General features: G+C 43.0%; 1 protein-coding gene across 1 annotated transcript in view; it reads right to left on the reverse strand.

The window, feature by feature from the left end:
* The window catches only part of tecta (tectorin alpha), a 181224-nt gene that overhangs the window by 6569 nt on the left and 158259 nt on the right, over nucleotides 1–16396 (reverse strand). Inside the window, exons 25-30 of the mRNA XM_043676399.1 lie at nucleotides 14068–14178; nucleotides 13019–13215; nucleotides 6599–6762; nucleotides 5118–5366; nucleotides 4514–4676; nucleotides 4048–4138 (exon numbers count right to left, since the gene is read on the reverse strand). Of these exons, the coding sequence (XP_043532334.1) occupies nucleotides 4048–4138; nucleotides 4514–4676; nucleotides 5118–5366; nucleotides 6599–6762; nucleotides 13019–13215; nucleotides 14068–14178 (975 nt within the window). The remainder of the gene's footprint in view (nucleotides 1–4047; nucleotides 4139–4513; nucleotides 4677–5117; nucleotides 5367–6598; nucleotides 6763–13018; nucleotides 13216–14067; nucleotides 14179–16396) is intronic.

Genomic DNA, 16396 nt, shown 5'->3' on the forward strand with positions numbered 1-16396 from the left:
CCTTCATCAGGAATAAAGGCAGAGAGCCTGAAGGGTAGGGAGATAAGCTAGAGGAGGGTGGGGGTGGGGAGAAAGTAGCATAGAGTACAATAGGTGAGTGGGGGAAGGGCTGAAGGTGATAGGTCAGGGAGGAGGGTGGAGTGGATAGGTGGAAAAGAAGATAGGCAGGTAGGACAAGTCCGGACAAGTCGTGGGGAGATTGCTGAGCTGGAAGTTTGGAACTAGGGTGAGGTGGGGGAAGGGGAAATGAGGAAACTGACACTGATTCTGGTTAAACAATGTGTTGAGTTGAATACTTTCATCTTATTTTTCAATCCCTCCATGGCCTTGTTTTCCCTTATCTCTGTCACCTCCTCCAATGCAGTGCCTCAACTAGATCTCTGCACTCAGATTCTGATGTATTGAGCATCCCTTATTTAATCTGTTCCTGGCAGCTGTGACCCTCACCTCTAGAAATTCCTCTCTACAGCTTGCTTTCTCTACTACTTTCCATTTTGAAAAGGTTCTTTAAAATCCATCACTTTAGCCAACCTTTTGGACAATTGTTCCAATATGGCTCATTGTAAAATGTTGTTTGGTAACAGTTCTGTGAAGTGAAGGCCCTTTGGGATGTTATACTTTGGTAAAAGCATCATTTGAATACAAACAATGGTGTCCTAATGGTTTGGGGAGGGGTTTTGGCAAAGTACCTCATAAAAGGTTGTCAGAAGAATGCACAGTGGATTGGTATGGATAGAGAATGACTGATGGGCAAGTGGGGATAAGAATTTCTTTTTCAGGTTGGTGACCTGTAACCAGTGGGGTTTGACAGGGATCAGTACAATATACGCTGACTTGGAGGCAGGAAGCAAAAGTACTGTAGTCAAATTTGCAGACAACACAAAAAGGTGGAAAGCAGGTTACGAAGGATATAACCAATTTACGGGGAGAGATAGTGATTAGATTAGATTAAATTGGATTCCCTACAGAGTGGAAACTGGCCCTTCAGCCCAACAAGTCCGCACCAACCCTCCAAAGAGTAGCCCACCCAGACCCATATCCTGCTGACTAATGCACCTAACACTATTAACAATTTAGCATAGCCAGTTCACCTGACCTGCACATCCTTGGATTGTGGGAGGAAACTGGTACCTGGAGGAAAGCCAAGCTGACATGGGGAGAATGTACAAACTCCACACAGACAGTCACCCAAGGCCTGAATTGAACCCAGGTCCCTGGAGCTGTGAGGCAGCAGTGCTAACCACTCAGCCATCGTGCCAGTTACGTAAGCTAGCAAATGGGTATAGAGCTGGAAATGTGTTGCTGGAAAAGCGCAGCAGGTCAGGCAGCATCCAGGGAACAGGAGAATCGACGTTTCGGGCATAAGCCCTTCTTCAGGAACTTCAGGCACATTGTATTTGCCTTCCTAACTACCGGCTCAACCTGCAAGTTTACCTTGAGACAATTCTGGACTAGAACTCCTAAATCCTTCTGCGCTTCAGATTTTTGAATTCTCTCCCCATTTAGAAAATAGTCCATGCCCCCATTCTTCCTACCAAAGTGCATGACCACTCACTTTCCCACATTGTATTCCATTTGCCACTTCTTTACCCACTCTCCTCACCTGTTCAAATCCTTCTACAGCCGCTCTGCCTCCTCAATGTTACCTGTCTCTCCACCTACCTTTGTATTATCTGCAAACTTAGTCAGAATGCCCTCAGTTTATTCATCTTGATCATTAATGTATAAAGTGAAAAGTTGAGGTCCCAACTGACCGTTGCAGAACACTACTGGCTGCCATCCTGAGAAGGACCTTTTTATTCCCCACTCTCTGCTTCCTGCCAGACAGCCAAGCTTCTATCCGTGCTAGCAGATTGCCTTTGACACCCTGGGCCCTAATCTTACTCAGCAGCCTCCTTTGCTGCACCTAGTCAAAGGCTTTCTTGAAGTCAGAGTAGATAACATCCATTTACCTCTCTTTGGTCTAACCTACTTATTATCTCCTCAAAGAATTCTAACATATATCAGGCATGACTTCCCCTTGATGAAACCATGCTGACTTTGTCCTATTTTACCGTACACATCCAAGTATTCAGAAATCTCATTCTTCACAATGGACTACCAAATCTTACTAAAGCTAATCAGCCTGACGTTTCCCTTTTTTTGCCTTACTCCTATTTTAAACTGGAGGAGTTGCGTTAGTGATTTTCCAGTCCTCTCTAATCCTCCTTGAAAGATCATCAGTCATGCCTCCATTTTCTCTTCAGCTATCTCCTTCAGAACGCTGGGGTGTAGTCCATCTGGTTCAGGTGATTTATCCACCCCCCGACCTTTCAGTTTTCCAGCACCTTCTCCTTGGTGATGGCCACCATACTCACTTCTGCCCTCTCACTCTTGAATTTTTGGGACGTTACTTGTGTCTTCCACCGTGAAAACTGACACAAAGTAATTATTCAGTTCCTGACTTCCCTAGTCAGCCATGATTGCCCCATCCTCCCTGTACCATGCTGTTTTTTCCTCGGGATGAATCTCTGCTGTGTCTCCTTAATTATTCCCAGAAACGCCTGCCATTGCTGTTCCACTGTCTCTCCTGCTCGGCTCCTCTCCTAGTCAAATCTGGCCAGCTCCCCCCTCGTGCCTCTGTAGTTGCCTTTATTCAGCAGTAATACCATTACATCTGATTCCACCTTCTCCCTCTCAAATTGCAGAATAAATTCTATCATACAATCATTGCCTCTTAAGGGTTCCTTCACCTTAAGCTCCCTTATCAAGTCTACCTCATTGCACAATACTAAATCCAGTATTGCCTGTTCCCTAGTGGGGAGAAAGTGAGGTCTGCAGATGCTGGAGATCAGAGCTGAAAATGTGTTGCTGGAAAAGCGCAGCAGGTCAGGCAGCATCCAGGGAACAGGAGAATTCTGAAGAAGGGCTTATGCCAAAACGTCGATTCTCCTGTTCCCTGGGTGCTGCCTGACCTGCTGCGCTTTTCCAGCAACACATTTTCAGCTCTGTTCCCTAGTGGGCTCCACCACCTGCTGCTCCAAAAAGCCATCTCATAGATATCCAAAAATTCCTTTTCTTGTGATCCACTACTAACCTGACTTCCCCAGTACACCTGCATATTGAAATCCCCCATAATCACTGTAACCTTGTATTTTTTACACGCCTTTTCTATCTCCTGGTATACCTTATGCCCCACTGTTTGGAGGCTTGTACGTAACTCTCCCTATAGTTTTTTAACCTTTGCAGTTTCTCAAATCTACCCACACAGATTCTACATCATCTGACCCTACTTTGTTCCTTGCTGTTGATTTAATTCCATTTCTTACTTATAAGGCAACCCACCTCCTCTGCCCACCTGCCTGTCTTTTCAATAGGATGTATATTCTTAAATATTTAGCTCCCAATCCTGATCCTGTTGCAGCCATGTCTCTGTGATGCCCATCACATCATACCTGCCAATTTCAATCTGTGCCACAAGCTCATTTGCCTTATTTTGTATACTGTCATGATTTGGAGATGCCGGTATTGGACTGGGGTGTACAAAGTTTAAAAATCACACAACACCAGGTTATAGTCCAATAGGTTTAATTGGAAGCACACTAGCTTTCAGAGCATCGCTCCTTCATCAGGTGATCACCTGATGAAGGAGCGATGCTCTGAAAGCTAGTGTGCTTCCAATTAAACCTGTTGGACTATAACTTGGTGTTGTGTGATTTTTAACTTTGTATACTGTGTTCAGATATATCATCTTCAGTCCTGTATTTACTGTCCACTGTTCATTGTCATTGCTTTATCTGATGTGCTTGAAGTTTGATTCCTTACCCTTTCCAAACACTGTCCTATTTTGTGCGCTGGAGATTTTAATAACTTCTCCTGAATTCTCCTTTCTTCATTTGTTTCATTCTTTTCATGCAATTGAATCCATTCCCACAGATGTTAACCTGCTGCAGTTTCCCATGACCACCCTTTTTCACGAGAACATTTTATCTGAGGAGGTTTCACAATGTTGCATGACAAGACTAATCCTGGTCAGTATGCAAAATGTTCAACTTGATTGAAACTAACCTCTTCTCCTGATGGGACCAACAGATAGAATCTGCTCTTTCGGGAGTGGCCAGTCCTCATTGGAGAGCCTCCTGTTGTTTGTTGGACAAGTCTATAAGGACCAACACAGATTTGGTCAATGTACCTCAGCACCAAACCAACAGAGAGAGGTGTTTATGTAATCTGACTTCTCCAATACTACAGAGGGATAGTTTGGATATTTATACCAGTTTCATTATGCAAGCTCTGAACAAAGGGTATGTGTGTGTGTATATGCTCCCCACACCATCTGTGTGCGAGCACTTTGACAGCAGTCCTCACTTAGTGCACCAATTGTCACCTGGAGTGGGTCCCAGTTATTAAACTGGCAATCTGACTGGAGGGTTTAGTTTCAAAAGTAAACATCAGGTAAATTCTGCACAATAGCATGAATAGATTTAGAAGCTTGTTCAGTCAGAAATGTTAATAGAAGGCTGGTCTTACTCACAACTCTACAGTTACTTGTATCGGAGTCACATAGCGTTACGTCGCAGTGCAGATGGACCTCCTCATAATCGCCGATAAACTTGAAGACAACCAGATGGAAACGGCAGGTAAGAGACACTCCGTTCTCCTCCATCTCAATAGTGCTGTCCTTTGAGTTTGGACATCTACTCAAAGCAAAAAGTGGGGGAAGCCATCATATGGCCCAGACTCTAGGAAAATTTGTAACGCCCCCCCTTCCCACACCCACTGGAATCTGTAAAACACCCTTTCCCCTTGGAGGAGGGGCTTATAAACAATTAATTACAAACAAACGGTAGTGAATGTATCAACCTAAGTACATGAGAAAATAGGACAGACAATTAAAAGGCTATTTTCAGGGGATATAAATTGAAGGTAACATTGTGAAATAAAAGTATTTTAGAAGATTTCTGAAGGGTTGTGGCTGAAAGGAGGGGAACCCAGTTGAGAGGATCAGTTTACACAGTGGAGGAGCCCAGCAAACACACCCCTGCTGCTGGTAAGAATATGTGCTTGAGAATTAGAGGTGGCATCTGTACCCACACGTGCCCATATTACAACAAAATCTCAAGACGGTTCACACAAACCCTTGCTCTATTATCATGTAGCGTAGTCGGTCCTTTGGATTCCGGGATGGAGTGGCCCAGCACTGGTTGATGATCAGAATTAAGTGAGTAGAATCTGCACCTTCAACAAACACTCCAATATACAGGACGTCCCGCGTAGTGAGTGTCACCTCGCCCTCTCGATATGGAAACTTGTAAGATGAATTTTTATACAGAGCCATTTTGGTGATGAAACTACCTTCTTTGGTGGGAAGAGTGAGGTTGACAACACTGGAATAAACAGCAGCATCAGTAAACACCATGAATAAGTTAAATCTTACCTCACATATACCCGGGTGCAAGAATCCAGGAATCTAACCTTCACAGCTGCATTGTGATTAAACTAAAAATATTCAGCTGATTCTAATGAAGAGTTAATAACCTGCTTTCACCCTTCACAGAAGCTGCCTGACTTGCTGAGTATTCCCACACTTCCTGTTCAGAAAGCTATTGCACGTTTTCAGAATCTATTGTATTTTAGTTTTGTTTGAGGACCCTGGGTATTTTATCTGAGGAATTTACCTTCTGTAGTGAAAGATGGAAACTTGGCCCGAATAGAGGAGTATTTGTGTGTAGCAGTACCAAGATGAGTCAAGTCAGTGCATTTAATCATCAAACAGTGCAGTATAAACTACTTTGCTGTAAATTACAATGAGGTTCCATATGTCCCAGTTTATACTTCCATTGTTTGTGTTGAAGGTGTAAACTTAATGTTTTTATTGATATTTAAAACTCAGTAGCAATAGAGAGACTGGATCTGTAGCCAATATCATTTCACCTGATTGCAACCACTAAACTTCAGATTTAACAAATTATTGAAAGACAGGAGTTTAGGTTTGTCCCTAAAAAATGGGAGGTGAACACTTTCAATAATTTGTGCATCTGTCGCTTGCAACCTCTGAATGGAGTATATCTCTATATTGCCCTATTGAAAATATCCAGCAACATTTCAGAGAAAAAATGGATTCAATGAACAGATGTAACAACTAAAGTATAAATGACAATTCTGCAAAGAACTGAGAACCCCACAAAGTCTGCTTTCTCATCAGTTGCCCTTCTCCCACACATGCTCATAGGCAATAACACACAGAGTCCCTGCGCCGTCACCACCACATACACATGCACAGAGACACAGTCTCTCACATACACTTCTGAGAGACTGAAAAATGTGTTGTTGGAAAAGCGCAGCAGGTCAGGCAGCATCCAAGGAGCAGGAGAATCAACGTTTCGGGCATAAGCCCTTCTTCAGGCTTATGCCCGAAACGTCAATTCTCCTGCTCCTTGGATGCTGCCTGACCTGCTGCACTTTTTCAGCAACACATTTTTCAGCTCTGATCTCCAACATCTGCAGTCCTCACTTTCTCCTACTTCTGTGAGACACCATGCTCAGTGTTTTAGAGGGGAACCACTGACAAGATCCTGCAGATGAAATGCCATTAGGTCTGACATAGGGCATTACTTACCTCAGCATTGGCCTCACAACAGTTTCAAGAGAAACTTTCAGGTCAAGTTCGTAGGCACAGGAGAACTCAACATTGATGACTCTATCACGAGTAATGACATTGCCTGTGTTGTTCAGACTTTCGATCCAGACAGTATTTATATACATGATATGCGTTTCATTTGTCTGTTGAGAGAGAATACTGTCACCCTGAGACAAGGTTGTTATATTCTACAGGACAACCTGTACCCATTGCGTTCCCAACCATCCTGGCAAGTAGGCCTAGCACTATAAGCCTTTTGTGGTGCAGAGGTGGAGCAGGGGGCCTGTGTTCAAGTTCCACCTGCTCCAGAGGTGGGTAAAAACATCCCTGAACAGGTTGATTAAAATACTAGATGCTTGGTGAACAGGAGAATCAATCTACCTCGGTCTTAAAGTATTCAGTGACCATGTTTCCATTACACTCTGGAGAAGAGAATTCCACAAACTCACTGTCCTTTGGGAGGAAAACAATTCTCATTTCCATCTTAAATGGGAGACTGTTTATTTAAAACTGTTCCTTGTTCCAATCGTTCTGACAACTCCTTTCAACATCTATCAGGTTTTTTTAAACGTTTCATTAAGATTACCTCACTCTGAGGTTCAGTGAATATGGGTCCACCCTACTCAACCTTTTTTTCTAGGATATACCAGAAATCAGCCACGTGAACTTCTTCTGCACTTTGGACTTGTGTTTGGCTTGGTGCATATCCACTCCAGTGTTCATTTTCCCTTTTATTCAATCATGTGATGTGGGCATCACTGGCTAGACCAGCACTTGTCCAGACTGCATGAGGAGTCAACTACACATTGCATATGTAGTTCAGACTGGGTAAGGATGGCAGACTCCTTTACTAAAGGGCACGAATGAACCAGATAGATTTTTGTGACAATTGGTCATCATTACGCTAGCTTGTTTAACTTTCCTCTGTTTTAAAAGTCAATTCAAATTTCATCATTTAGCATGCTGAGATTCAGACCTTTGACCTCAGATCTTTATCCTTTCGGTTCTGGGTTACTAGTCCAATGATGATACCATGACACTGCTACATGATTGGTCAGTGTAATGTGGAAAAGTGTGAGGTTATACATTTTGATAGGAAGAGTGGAGGCATATTTTCAAAACGGGGAAAGGCTTGGAGAATCTGAACAGAAAGGGATTTGGAAGTCCTGGTTCAGAATATTTTTCAGAAACAAACTAGGATCAGATTGTGTAGAATCTGTGTGGGTAGAATGAAGGAACTGCAAAACTAAGAAAACCATAGTTGGAGTTATGTACAGGTCCCCAAATAGTAGTCAGAAGCTGGGTGCAAGATACACCAGGAGTTAGAAAAGATATGTAGGAAAGGCAAAGTTACAGTGACCATGGGGGATTTCAATGTGCAAGTGGACTGGGGAAAATCAGGTTGATAGTGGTTCGCAAGTAAAGGAATTTGTGGAATGTCTATGAGATGGCTTTTTGGAGCAGCTTGTGGTGGAGCCCACTAGGGACCAGGCAATACTGGATTTAGTGTTGTGCAATGAGGCCAACTTGATAAGGGAGCTTAGGGTGAAGGAACCCTGAGGAAGCAGTGATCATAATATGATCAAACTTACTCTGTAATTTGAGAGCAAGAAGATAGAATCAAAGGTAACAGTATTATTGCTGATTAATGGCAACTACAGATACATGAGGGAGGAGCTGGGTAGAATTGACTGGGAGAGGAGCCGAGAAGGAGAGAAGTGGAACAGCAATGGCAGGAGTTTCTGGGAGTAACTCAGGTGACACAGCAGAGATTCATCCCGAGGAAAAAGAAGCCTGGTACAGGGAGGATGAGGCAGCCATAGCTGACCAGGGAAGGCAGGGATAGTATAAAAGCAAAAGAGAAAGTATATAACATGGTGAATGGTAGTAGGAACCCAGAGGATTGGGAAGCTTACAAAGATCCACAGAGGGCAACAAAAAAAGTAGTTGTAAGGAGGGAGCAGATTAAGTATGAGGGTAAACTAGCCAGTAATATAAAGGAAGACTGCAAGAGTTTCTTTAAATATATAAAGGGTAAAAGAGAGGCAAAAGTGGATATTCAACTGCTGGAAAATGAAGCAGGAGAGATCGTAGTGGGAACAAGGAAATGGCTGAGGAACTAAATAGTTACTATTTACAGCGGAAGACACAAGTAATATCCCAAAAATTCAAGACTATGAGGGGGCAGAGCTGAGTATGGTGGCCATCACCAAGGAGAAGGTGCTAGGAAAACTGAATGGTGTGAAGGTGGATAAATAAACTGAACCAGATAGACTACACCCCAGAGTTCTAAGGGAGATAGCTGAAGATAGTGGAGGCGTTAGTGGTGATCTTTTAGGAATAACTAGAATCAGAGAGGGTCTGAGAGGACTGGAAAATCACTAATGTGATACCCCTGTTTAAAAAGGGAGTAAGGCATAATACTGAAAATTACAAACTGATTAGCCTAACTTCAGTAGAATGGAATCCATTGTGAAGGACGAGATTTCTGAATACTTGGAAGTGTATAGTAAAATAAGGCAAAGTCAGCATGGTTTCATCAAGGGGAAGTCATGCCTGACAAATCTGCTACAATTCTTTGAGGAAGTTACGAACAGTTTAGACCAAGGAGACCCAATGGATGTTATCTACTTGGACATCAAGAAGGCCTTTGACCAGGTGCCGCAAAGGAGGCTGCTGAATAAGATAAGGGCCTATGGTGTCAGAGGCAATCTGTGAATATGGATAGAAGCTTGGCTGTCTGGCAGAGAATGGGGATAAAAGAGTCCTTCTCAGGGTGGCAGCTGGTTACAAGTGGTGTTCTGCAAAGCACAGCTTAAAAATGTGTTGCTGGAAAAGCGCAGCAGGTCAGGCACCATCCAAGGAGAAGGAGAATCGACGTTTCGGGCATAAGCCCTTCTTCAGGCTTATGCCCGAAATGTTGATTCTCCTTCTCCTTGGATGCTGCCTGATCTGCTGCGCTTTTCCAGAAACACATTTTTAAGCTCTGATCTCCAGCATCTGCAGTCCCCACTTTCTGCAAGGCACAGTGTTGGGACCACAACTTTTCACTTTATACATTAAAGATCTGGATGAGGGAACTGAGGGCATCCTAGCTAAGTTTACAGATGATACAAAGAGAGGTAGAGGGACAGGTAGCATTGAGGAGGTGGGGAGGCTGCAGAAGGATTTGGACAGGTTAGGAGAGTGGGCAAAGAAGTGGCAGATGGAGTACAACGTGGGAAAGGGTGAGGTCATACTTTGGTAGGAAGAATAGAGGTATAGAGTATTTTCTAAATGGCGAGAAATTTCAGAAATCTGAAGCACAAAGGGACTTGGGAGTCCTGGTCCAGAATTCTATCAAGGTAAACTTGCAGGTTAGAACATAGGACATTACAACGTAGTACAGGCCCTTCGGCCCTCGATGTTGCGCCGCCCTATCATACTAATCTGAAGCCCATCCCACCTACACTATTCCATTTATGTCCATTTGCCTGTCCAATGACGACTTAAATGCACTTAAACTTGGCAAATCTACTACCAATGCAGGCAAAGCATTCCATACCCTTACTACTCTCTGAGTAAAGAAACTACCTCTGACATCTGTCTTATACCTATCTCCCCTCACTTTAAAGTTGTGTTCCCTCGTGTTTGCCGCCCCATACTTGGAAAAAGGCTCTCCCTCTCCACCCTATCTATCCCTCTGATTATCTTGTATGTCTCGAATAAGTCACCTCTCAACCTTCTTCTCTCTAATGAGAACAGCTACAAATCCCTCAGCCTTTCCTCGTAAGACATTCCTTCCATACCAGGCAACATCCTAGTAAATCTCCTCTGCACCCTTTCCAAAGCTTCCACATCCTTCTTATAATGCGGTGACCAGAACTGTACACAATACTCCAAGTGTGGCCGTACCAGAGCTTTGTACAGCTGCAGCATAATCTCCTGGTTCCGGAACTCAATCCCTCTATTAATAAAGGTCAAAACACTGTATGCCTTCTTTCCAACCCTGTCAATCTGGGTGGCAACTTTCAGGGATCTGTGTACATGGACACCGAGATCTCTCTGCTCATCTCGACTCCCAAGAATCTTACCATTAGCCCAGTACTTTGCATTCTGATTACTCCGTCCAAAGTGTCTCACCTCACACTTGTCCACATTAAACTCCATTTGCCACCTCTCAGCCCAGCTCTGCATCCTATCTATGTCTCTCTGCAACCTACTACATCCTTCGTCACTATCCACAACTCCACCGACCTTAGTGTCGTCCACAAATTTACTAACCCACTCTTCTAAGCCCTCATCCAGGTCATTTATAAAAATGACGAACAGCAGTGGACCCATCACCGACCCTTGCAGTACGTCGCTAGTAACTGGATACCAAGATGAACATGTTCCATCAACTACAACCCTCTGTTTTCTTTCAGCAAGCCAATTATTGATCCAAACTGCTATGTCTCCCACAATCCCATTCCTCCGCATTTTGTATCATAGCCTACGGTGGGGAACCTTATCGAACGCGTTGCTGAAATCCATATACACCACATCAACCGGTTTACTCTCATCTACCAGTTTGGTCACTTTGTCAAAAAAGTCAATAAGATTTGTTAGGCACGACCTACCCTTCACAGGTTGAGTTGGTAGTTTGAAAGGCAAATGCAATGATGGCATTTACTTTGAGGGTATTTGAATATAAAAGCAGGGATGTACTTCTGAGGCTCTATGAGGCTCTTGTCAGACCACATTTGGAATATTGTGCACAGTTTTGGGCCCCATATCTCAGGAAGAGTGTCCTGGACTGTGTTCAGAGGAGATTCATGAGAATGGTCCTGGGAATGACAAGCTTAATGTATGAGGAACATTTGAGGAGTCGGGGTTTATACTTGTTGGAGTTTAGAAGAATGGGGGGGGGGGGATCTAATTGAAACAGAATACTGATTGGCCTGGACAGAGTGAATATTGGGAAGATGTTTCCATTGGTAGGGGAGACGAGGACCTTAGGGCACAGCCTTAGAGTAAAGGGAAGATCCTTTTAGTATGGAGATAAGGAGAAGCTGCTTCAGCCAGAGAGTGGGGAATCGATGGAATTCATTGCCACAGAAGGCTATGGAGGCCAGGTCATCGAGTATGTTTAAGACTGAGATAGATAGGTTCTTGAGTATGAAGGGAAGTAAAGGTTACAGGGAGAAAGCAGGAGAATGAGATGAGAAACGTATCAGCTAAATGGCCTCATTTCCACTCCTATACCTTATAATCTTAACTCTCAACATTAGCATCCAGGTTCGGTTGGCCTTCGGTTAGGAAGTTAAGTTCAATTTTGGCATTTATTTCAAGAGAGCTGGAATACAACAGCAGAGATGTACTGCTGAGGCTGTCTAAGTCTCTGATCAGACAATACTTGGAGTATTGTGAGTAGTTTTGGGCCCCCGATCTAAGGAAGGATTTGTTGGCCTTGGAAGTGGTCTGGAGGAGGTTTAAAAGAATGATCCTGCGATGAAGTGCTTGTCATATGAGGAGTGGTTGAGGACTGTGGGTCTGTACTTGATAGAATTTAGAAGGATGAGGAGCGAGTACTGAGACACCTGGATAGAATGGATGTGGAGATGATGTTTCACTAGTAGGAGAGACTCTGATCCGAGGACACAACCTCAGAGTGAAATGACAATCCTTTAGACTGAGATGAGGAGGAATTTCTTCAGCCAGAGGATGATCACCTTGTCGCAAAGGGCTGTGGAGGCCATTCAGTGTATTTAAGACAGAGGTAGACTAACTCTTGATTAGTAAGGGGATCCAGACAGGAGAATAGGGTTGAGAAACATATCAGCCATAATTGAATGGCGGAGCTTACTCAGTGGGCTGAAGGGTCTATTTCTGCTCCTATTGCTTATTTTCATAGAATAAACCGTGTCTTCAGTTCAGGATACTTCCTCCTGTCAATTGCCATTATTCACTCTGCCCTCTAACTCTGCTCTTAATAAGTGAGAGAGCGTACAGCAAGATGCTTCAGATCTCAACTCCCCCAGAGCTGAGACAGACGCTGACAGAGAAGCTCCCTCTCGTTCTGTAAGAATCCCTCAATTCACAGGGAGATTCTTCTTCAGCAGCTCCCACTCTCACTGCTCAAACTTCAAGTCCCAACATATTTCTCTCTAAACCTCCCAGTGTGCCCCCTGCCCTGAGCTGAATGACTCCTTTCCCTCCTCCCTGACAGGGCTTGTGCATCTTGCAACTTGACTCAGCTTCCAAAGAGGGGGGTATAGAGACTAGATTCAAACTCATTAACCGAAAGGACTTGAGTCTTTGGAATAAAAAAGGGAATGTGACTGGCGAAAAGTGCTGGAACATTTGATTGCATCAGCTAAGAATGAGGACGTAACCGATTTGTTTGGTGACAAAATGCTACAGGTAAGAAATACTCACTTTCACTATATTGCCACAGTTGTGGTTGGTATTATTGATGTGAAATGCAATAAAATCATCTCCTTCTGACCCCACACAATGGATATCATTAATTCGAACATCTTCACGCTCAAAGCCCAGTTGATAAAGTCGACATTTGGAAACATAAACTTGCATCTGTGAATATTTACACACCACGTCTGCCTGGACAATATCATCTGTAATGGAACAGCAAAGGAACATGATTTAGTGGTGAATGATAACAGTCCAAGAAGCCAAACTTAGTGAGTGGACCAATCTAAATACAGCAGTCTTGAACCGAAAACCTTTTATGTTGATAGCAGTCCCTTCTGGGCACACATGTTTAATCTGTAGGCAAATCATGGCAAAAGTCTTTTCCTTCAAATGGTGGTATGTGAAACAAGGGAGTGGCTCATGTAAACAGCAGAAACACATGCGTATATAAGCTCAGCAAATATGGGAAAGAGGAAAGGCTAGAGAAGATGTTAATCAGGTAAGAGGTGATCCATGTGAAACATAAACACCAGCAGAGACCAGTTGGGCCAATTCGCTTGTTTTGGTGACCTGAGCTCTACAGAACCCTATATATTCCAGGGACACTGTTCAGTGCAGTATTCAGCGAAGTGTTGTGCTCAGACATTAAGACAAGGCCAGGTGAACCACTGAAATGGATATAAAGAATTGCACAGTATGAACCATTAACAAAACTTTTTTTTTTCTGGTGTTTGAACATTTCCAGTTGAAGGAGATTCTGATTAATTATCTAATTTTCTGTTTCTGACAAAAAAAACTTTCAATTTTTAGTTGATTGAGATGCTTTGAGAATCCTGAAAAATATTTTTAATGAATGAATGAATGCCTTGACTCTGGACCATTTATTTGTGATTATTATTCCTTTTAGAGTTCATACTGGGTCCAAGATCTGTTGCTCAATCTCAATATTTATGGCCATGAACTAACATTTGGAAAGTTTCCTACACCATTCCTACTCTAGTTAGACATGCCCTGCTCAGGATTTAGTTAGGTATCCAGTGTTTTTGCATATTTACCACCGTCTAGGCTTGGCTTTTCTGGGCAGCCACACAGATCACCATTACCCTGTCGGCATAAACTGTAATTGGTGCAAATGCCTCCAGCACAAGGATCCTCGATCAATTCTGCTAAAAAGAAACAGACACAAATGGTTAACCCTCAGCAACCTCCAGAAATATTCATTTGCTAAGAGCTGCAGATCAAAACAGAGCAAAATTATGGACACACTGGAGTTTGTGGGAAACAGTGCAATCATTATAGTGTCAGTGGCTTCAACTGTTGAACTGGAGACTGCGCTGCAAGAATTGAAGGGAGAGTTGCCAGAGCACTTTAAACAGAATTTGAGAGTTGGTCAAAGGCAGAGGATGTGACGGAAAGTCTAAGAAGAATGAAGGTCCGGTTGCAGTTATAGAGGAGACTCCATTGTTGACTTTGATCAACAGGTTTGAGAGACTGACCCACGTAGATGGGCAACTGAACATAGCAGCATGATATAGGAAGCCATTTTCAAGTGGGGAGGGTGAGTGGTGATAGGGAATGATATAACTGGGGTGAGGAGAGGCATGGTAAACAATGGCAGACTGAAAGGAAATGTTGTATTTCAGGTACCAGAGTTAAAGACAAAACCTCAAGCTGAAGGTGAACTTAGATTGGTAAAGGGGAGGAGCCAAGATAATTTAAGAGTGATGTCCTGCTGAGAACTATTGAGGAATTAGGTTCCAAATTAAAAGGCAGAACCGTAAATCTCAAGATTGTTACCTGAGCCCCATGCAAATAGGCTTTAGGTCTAGTATGTTTGAAAAACATAGTTCAAAAAATGGTAATGAGAAAAAAATGGTTGCAATTCATGGGTCACTGACACCAGTAACTATGCTGTTCCATTTAAGCTGAACTGGGGCCAGTGTCCTGGCAAATCATCTAACTAGAGCAATAGATACAGCTTTAAATTAAAAATGGTAGGTGCTAAGGGGAGTGGGGAAGTCTTTGGTGAAGGGGAATTTAGAACATACAAATTTTTGAAATGGAAGCAGTAGACCATTTGGCCCCTCAAACCATCTCTGCCATTCATAAGACCATCAGGAGGTGTAGAAGTCCACACTTCGCGTGTAACCATTCTTCAGGACTGGGTCACATTCAAAACATCGACTTCTCCACCTCCTGATGCTGCCTGGCTTTCTGTGTTCTTCCAGCCTCCTGCCTGTCTACTTTGGATTCCAGCATCTGCAGTTTTTTTTATCTCTATTCATAAGACCATGGTTGAACTGTTTGTGTTTTGAATTCCACATTTCTATCCACCCCAATAATCCTGCTTTTAAAGAATCTACTTACTCCTGCCTTAAAAAATATTCACTGACCCCGCAAGAGGGCAAGAGTTCCAAAGTCTCACAACCCTCAGAGAAAAGAGTTCTTCTCTCCATCCTGAAAGCACTACTCCATTGTGCCCCTAGTTCTGGACTAACCATGAAAAGATACATTCCTTCCACATCCACCTCATTAAGCCCATTCAGGATCTAAAGGGAAGAGGCAAAGTAGTGGAACAGTGTTGTGGTTTGGGAAAAGACATACAGATTGAGATAGGGAGTCAGAGAATTTTATCATAATACTTTGCAGAAGCTTTCACAACAGTTTATGGATGTTGTGTAACCAATTAAAAGTAAGGTAATTTTGATTCGATGTTGTGGTGTATAGAGGTATATTTAATAAATAACTTTATAATGTCAGTGACATATTCTAGTTCCAAAATTGTTATCTTACAAGTCAGTTACAAGAGTATGAAGGTAGAACTGGTTAATGTTAATTGGGTCTGTAGTCTATAACTTATAGTAGTAATAAAACGATGAGAAAAACCAATTGATTAAATGAGAGGGGTGCTGCAAGGGTAAGTGCTGAGATCTAGGAAGCCTGAGGAATGGGAAAATTGGAGAATGCAGCATAACACCACTGAAGTGGATAAAATGAAAAAAAATATATAAAATGAGAGTAAAATAACTGAGAATATAACACGAAAAGTAGTAAGAGCTTTTACAAACAGAAAAAGGAGAGTAGCAAAAGTAAACATTGGTCCTTCAGAAGCTGAGAACGAAGAACTGATGATGGAGTGTGAGGCAGAGATGTGTCTATTCACAATAGAAGACACAAGTTATATACCAGAAAGAACATAGAACATAGAAGAATACAGCACAGTACAGGCCCTTCGGCCCTCGATGTTGCGCCGATCCAAGCCCACCCAACCTACACTAGCCCACTATCCTACATATGCCTATCCAATGCCCGCTTAAATGCCCATAATGAGGGAGAGTCCACCACTGCTACTGGCAGGGCATTCCACGAACTCACGACTCGCTG

Source organism: Chiloscyllium plagiosum, chromosome 35, assembly GCF_004010195.1.
Source record: "Chiloscyllium plagiosum isolate BGI_BamShark_2017 chromosome 35, ASM401019v2, whole genome shotgun sequence".
Taxonomy (NCBI): domain Eukaryota; kingdom Metazoa; phylum Chordata; class Chondrichthyes; order Orectolobiformes; family Hemiscylliidae; genus Chiloscyllium; species Chiloscyllium plagiosum.